General features: G+C 47.1%; 5 protein-coding genes across 5 annotated transcripts in view; 2 read left to right on the top strand and 3 right to left on the bottom strand.

The window, feature by feature from the left end:
- Positions 1–712: 712 nt before the first annotated feature.
- BDV59DRAFT_187052 (uncharacterized protein) lies at positions 713–992 on the bottom strand. The gene has a single exon (XM_073691122.1). The coding sequence runs from the start codon at positions 942–944 to the stop codon at positions 720–722; it is 225 nt and encodes a 74-aa protein (XP_073543937.1). The 5' UTR covers positions 945–992; the 3' UTR covers positions 713–719.
- A 188-nt stretch (positions 993–1180) lies between these two features.
- BDV59DRAFT_187053 (uncharacterized protein) lies at positions 1181–2222 on the bottom strand. Its single transcript, XM_073691123.1, has one exon. The coding sequence runs from the start codon at positions 1865–1867 to the stop codon at positions 1430–1432; it is 438 nt and encodes a 145-aa protein (XP_073543938.1). The 5' UTR covers positions 1868–2222; the 3' UTR covers positions 1181–1429.
- Positions 2223–2484: 262 nt separating this feature from the next.
- On the top strand, positions 2485–4470 carry BDV59DRAFT_187054 (aminoglycoside phosphotransferase family protein). The gene is made up of 3 exons (XM_073691124.1): positions 2485–2683; positions 2734–3347; positions 3409–4470. Exons 1-3 carry the CDS (start codon positions 2529–2531, stop codon positions 4365–4367), a joined length of 1728 nt encoding a protein of 575 aa, XP_073543939.1. The 5' UTR covers positions 2485–2528; the 3' UTR covers positions 4368–4470.
- A 36-nt stretch (positions 4471–4506) lies between these two features.
- BDV59DRAFT_187057 (uncharacterized protein) lies at positions 4507–5681 on the bottom strand. The gene is made up of 2 exons (XM_073691125.1): positions 4928–5681; positions 4507–4859 (listed from the first exon to the last, which is right to left on the bottom strand). Exon 1 carries the CDS (start codon positions 5285–5287, stop codon positions 4931–4933), a length of 357 nt encoding a protein of 118 aa, XP_073543940.1. The 5' UTR covers positions 5288–5681; the 3' UTR covers positions 4507–4859; positions 4928–4930.
- Positions 5682–5962: 281 nt separating this feature from the next.
- BDV59DRAFT_187062 (uncharacterized protein) overlaps positions 5963–6000 on the top strand; it is a 1691-nt gene continuing 1653 nt past the window's right edge. Inside the window, exon 1 of the mRNA XM_073691126.1 lies at positions 5963–5998. The gene's annotated coding sequence lies outside the window, so the exon portion shown is untranslated. The remainder of the gene's footprint in view (positions 5999–6000) is intronic.

Raw genomic sequence — 6000 nt, forward strand, 5'->3', positions numbered from 1 at the left:
TAATGATACGCGGTCCCGTGACCAGCATACATTGAACAAAACCACCCTACCTATTGGACATCTAGATATCATGACAAGCCTAACGAGTAGTATGTTTATTTCATGCACTGCACGATTGAGATATGTCCAAGTACACATTTAACACGATCTACGGCGAAGTATCCGAATTCACACGAGCCACTATTTCTCCCCTGTAGTACCATGCTACATCGAGTTATTCGACACTAAACTTCCGGAAATAATCCCGTTCAATGCGACTCTGGTATGTACCTATTCTCGACTCGACGCGTGTGTATTTTATTACGTTCAAAAATATGGACGACTTTCCAAGGTGCAAATATACGCTGACCTCTGCAACTGTCCATTGAAATACCATACGCCATACATTGGACGGGGAAAGGATATGTTAACGCTAGCTGCATGTCCAGCTGCACAATCAAGCAGACAAGCTGACCCTCACTCTCCAATGTATATTGAAATTGTCGCGATCTGTGGTATGACAGGGTTCGATAAAACGTCTTCTATCTGATAGGCGAGGCGATAGGGATAACATTATTCCGCCGGGCATGTTCAGAAAGGGTAACTAAACGTTGGTAACACCTAGCATATACTGTATCATCTCATATACTGGCCCTTCAATATGCCCCTCTCTCACGTGCGTAATGATGAAGTTGGACCTACGAGAATCAGCACTAGTACTCCAGCTGACTCCATCGGACTCACACAAATTGAACACAGTCGTGTGCCTTTGTATCTGGGTATTCCGTGGCGCATATTTTCCATGCGATGTCGCTCATAGATGGGCAATAACGTCGGATGTCGAACCTTAGAAGGGGTACTGGGCAATTACCCTTGCGCCATTTCAAGTCATATCCTCTGTGCTTTGTCGCAGCAACTTTCTCACCGCCGTACTTGAAGACAATAGTCCAGTGATTTTCGCACATTACGAATCTCACGTTGCTGGCAAAGCCTTCGTGTGCCTCGGTGCGAACAGTTTCCATTGTTGAGGTTTTGCATATTTCGATACAGTCAATGGGGACTTCAGGTTCGCACGCGGAAGCAAACTCCAGAGTGTTGGTCGCCATGGTGAGAGGGAAAGCGTTCTAGGAGACAGGCTTCTGCGTGCTCTTTGGTGTGGAACGGACCCGAGGAAACGCGCACTGATATAAGCGTGGTAGGAGCTCTACGAGGTTGCTTCACGACGCAATGGCTACGCAAATGTTGTTAGGTCCAATCAATGCTGGTGCTGTCTGGCTCTTAGCGCACTCTGGGCCAGAGCTGAATGGTCATCATCTATCCGCCCATTGAAACGAGGGCCTTGCCAACAAGGGGTTGCATAAGAGTCATTGATTCAAACCACACGTCTCAAATCCTCGAGATTAATTACATCGAACCAACGGAAGCCCAGGCCTTATTTCCTTCCCCCCTTTTATTTGAAGACACGAAGAGCGTTGCTAGGATTAACATTGAGATAACGCCAATGCGAGCTTGGTATCCAGGCCCGAGCAGCCTCGAGATTGAGTTCAAGTAATTGTCTATCAGAATCACCAAGATCGGGGGCATGTATGTATATCGGGCAAGAAATAAGATGGACCTTGTTGGGGTCCTGTCGGAAACAAGCTGAGAACAAAAAAAAAGTCATTCGGTCTCGGATAAGCAAGCCACGATAGTCTCTGAAAAAAGATATCCCGAATCTAGTCTCGGCTTCGACGACATCCAAGAGCATTTGGTTGTTTTGATGGGGTACTTGATTCATTGGCTGAACAGCGTAATATCCTGCTTCGTTCGTATTCGTAGGCTGGGAAGGTGTTGTAGCTTTGCCTTTTGAAGACACCAAACACGACGCAAGAAAGCTAATGCAGAACATGATGCCGCTGGCCAACCCCAGCGAATGGAATGAAACGAAGGAATGATTGTCTATGGATCTGGCCCGTGCCGTATAGGGATGAGCACTTGGGACAAGGCTGCATCTTTATAGATTTTGCTGAAGTAGTTGACATGCGACTTTTGGTATTCACATTATCAGAATTGGTATTGGACAATGGGAGTATAACAGGAGTAGGATACTGGATTAAGAAAAAGATTAATAGATTAGTCTTGACGCTCTCACTTTCGACAAAATCTTGCACAGCAACTACAGCCCCTGGGAAATGATGGAGGGAGAGATGGAGGGAGAGATGGAGGGAGAGATGGAGGGAGAGATGGAGGGAGAGATGGAGGGATGGATGGAGGGAGGGATGGAGGGAGAGATGGAGGGAGAGATGGAGGGAGAGATGGAGGGAGAGATGGAGGGAGAGATGGAGGGAGAGATGGAGGGAGGGATGGAGGGGTGGATGGAGGGATGGATGGGGGGAGAGATGGGGGGTACGTAAATCATTGTAACGAAACGTTTCGACGTGACAAGTAATCCGGAGATAATATTTCCCGTTCCGGTGGTTCAGACTCCCTCGCTGTGCTCCTCATTATTATTACTCGGCGACCAACCACTGATATCTTAATCGTCCGGTTCTTTTCGATTTTTTTATAGTATGCGAACACGAAATTTTCTGGGTTCTTTGCGAGGTCGGCTTTCAAACCTCCACGGGGTCGGGGCCCATCCGACAAGACTTATGACAGAATTCATTCACCTGCCGACTAACTCTCGTGACGACGAGCTGTTCCGGTATACATCTGGAAGATGGATGTACGTTTTTGCTTTATTTGCATTCATTTAGCGAAGCTGATGTGCACCAGTTACAATGAACAGTTACGCTTATCGGAACGCCACCTGACGTTCGATGTATCTGCCCTGAAGAAAGTTGTTGCCAGTTCATCCGGCCATGCGCCGTCCGACGTCGTTACCATTTCTAAGCTATCTGAGGGGGGGTTCAACCGCGTATTCCAGATACATTTCAAGGACGGACAGAGTGTTATCGCGAGATTACCATACCCCTCCACAACTCCTGAGCATTACACTGTGGCCAGCGAGGTAGCAACTCTGGATTATCTACGGTTACATGGGATTCGTACACCCAAAGTGTATGCATGGTGCTCGACAAAAGCGAATCCTGTTGGTTCTGAGTACATTATTATGGAAAAGCTGGGCGGCATCACTCTCGGCGATGTTTGGTACTCAATGACGCCAAAAGAACAACACGATATGATGAAGAAAATTGTCCATTGGGAGGCGCAACTCATGTCGTTGAAGTTTCCTGCATATGGGAGTATTTACTATCGTGAGGATCTTACGTCAGAGAAGAATGTTCCTCTACCAGGACAGAAGGACGTTAAGTTCTGTATTGGGCCAATATCACATTATAGTTGGTGGCATGATGGAAGAAACACGTTGAATATCGACCGAGGACCGTGTAAGTAGGCTATTTCTGAGGCTCCCACCGATGCCTTCCAACTTCTATTGACTTTCAAAAGGGCTGTCGCCTACTAATATATTTCGAGCTGCTGGTGAGCGAGAATTATCTTGGACGAAAATCTATGCGAAACCTCGCCTTCCCTACGAACGTCTTTACAGGGAAATCTATGGTTTTTGCAAAGTCTCGCCTGAGACCCACATCAGAAATCTCTCTGATTATCTGAAGTTGGTGCCTTTCCTTGGGTTTAGCGCTCGAACAGCACTCCAGCGACCAGTTATACGGCACCCTGATTTCCAGCCAAATAATATTCTCGTGTCGGAGTCAAATGAGATTGTTGGGTTCATCGATTGGCAACATTCCTCCATTCTCCCTCTTGGTCTTGCAGCTGGGATACCGAAAGACTTCCAGAATTACGGGGACCCTGATTCGGAAGAGCTTAGAGAGCCCCAGTTAGGTCTTCCACCGAACTTTAACTCCTTAACTCCTTCCGAACAGACATCAGTACGTGAGACTCTGCAAAAGAGGCTAGTTCATTTTCTTTATGCCGCTTTTACCAGACGGCTGAATGAAGAGCATTATGATGCGATATTTGACAACACCGTTATATTACACCAACGGCTTTTTAAGAGCGCGGGTACTCCATGGGAAGGGGACTCGGTTACTCTGCGGGCTGATATGATCCGCGCCATGCAAAGCTGGCAGGACTTAATTGCGGCCGATCATGTACCGCATACCAAAGGAACACTACCTTTGCCTCCTATCCAATATTCAGACAAATTTGTGCAAGATACTCTTGAGCTGGACTCTCGACAAAGAGAAGCTGATGATGCGATGGATCAAATGCGACATGCTTTGGGCGTCGACGTACTGGGTTGGGTGCCCAATAGCGAATACGCAACTGCGAAGGAGTTGGCAGAGGAAATGAAATCTAGAATGCTTGAAGCCGCCGAGACTGCTGACGACATAACTGGAGTCCGTGACCATTTCCCATTTGACGACTTTGACGAGGGCGCCTGAAGCTTGATCCTGTCAACATGCTTTTGTACAATACATGACCCTATACCTAGCGCAATAAAATGATTGCCACTCTTCTAGACTTTACCACTTCGTCTTGACGCTCATAATCATGGTGTTAATACTATTCGTGCAAAATAGAGTGCTTTAAATTCATTTCCTATATCTGAAGACCAGTAATCCTGCGTGCACAGCTGGGCTTGGCCTAAGCAGCACAGGCGATAATTAGAAGGTCTATGCTCGAGAGGGGAGACAGAAGGCAGAAAAAGACCAACCGCCAACACAATAACAATTTCTTTACGTACAAGAGCAAAATCAACGAATGAATATATATATTGTATTTTCCCCCCATGGACATTTCCTTCACCCCAACCGTCAAGCGATTTACACACAAGACAACACGTACGGCCATATATTATCCTCACAACAAACTCCCGGCTAGTCTTTCGATAATTCAGTCAAAACGTACTGACGAGGACGCAAGTGGCGTATTTCCTGGCATATATCAAGGGAATATTAGAACTGAATATGTACGGCTCTTTGAGGGGAGTTTCAGAACTCACAAATCACAACTTCTCCTCAAGGGATTTGAGGGCTTCATCAACGTCGTTCTTGCTCGCCCCTTGTTTGATTTTGACGGTTCCAATGACAGCATGAGTTCCACCATGTTTGTCCCTCCATTCTTTCCAAGAGCTGGGAATCTTCCCAGCATTCGGCTGCACCTGATACTTATGATAGACCTGGCCGTTCTCTTCAACAGTGCCGTCATAATCAAAACGGACACCTTGCTTTTCTAACTCACTCGTGGACTTAGGCCATTGGGTCTTTCCCCTTCCAACCGTCGGTTTAGCCAGTTTCTCCCAGATCTTGGAGCCTCGGCCCGTTATAGAATCCATTACACTGTTCCAAGCTCGGCGTGACATGGTTAAGGAATATTGTAGGCACAAGCAACAGACGAAATGAACAAAGGATAATGATAAGGCGTGATACAGAGTAGTAGATATCACCGGAAGCCAGATATTGGAGCTTGCAAGTATGGCTTCTGGTTGAAAGGGAACGGCTTTATATACTTTTCCCCCGCGTATGGTATTTTGACTAACAAATAAGAAAGGCAGAGGCTGCCGCCAGGGGCTCGGGGGACAGCACGAGATTTTGGTTATTACTCCGGCGTAAGACGCTATCTGGCCAGGGCAGAATGGCGCCTACACTAGCCAATTATTCAGAGATATAGATCTGAAAGATATTTCGGGCAACTTTAGGAGGAATTCTGGCGACCAATGCTGTGACATGGCCTGTGATTGGAGCGTGTTGCTTAACATAGCACGCCGGATCATCCGAAGTAGTACGTACTACCTACTTGTTTATATCGCACGAGGGTGAGGCTGTCTGACAGGGATTGACCTGTCATCTACGTATCAGTCGTTGCGCTAGGTATGAGAGTGGGGAACTGATTGGCGTTAAAGGATTCTTCTTTCGACACTAGCCAATCAATCCACGGACGAGCATTTCGTTCCTTAGATTTCGGCCGTTGATTAGCCGGTTTCTGCCTGGTTTAGCCGCCCTCATAGTCCGTTGGTGTCGGAACACGTCTCCACTTCCTCTCCCTCCATCTCTCCCTCCATCTCTCCCTCCATCT

Source organism: Aspergillus ambiguus, assembly GCF_047715705.1.
Source record: "Aspergillus ambiguus strain CBS 117.58 unplaced genomic scaffold BDV59scaffold_45, whole genome shotgun sequence".
Taxonomy (NCBI): Eukaryota; Fungi; Ascomycota; class Eurotiomycetes; order Eurotiales; family Aspergillaceae; genus Aspergillus; species Aspergillus ambiguus.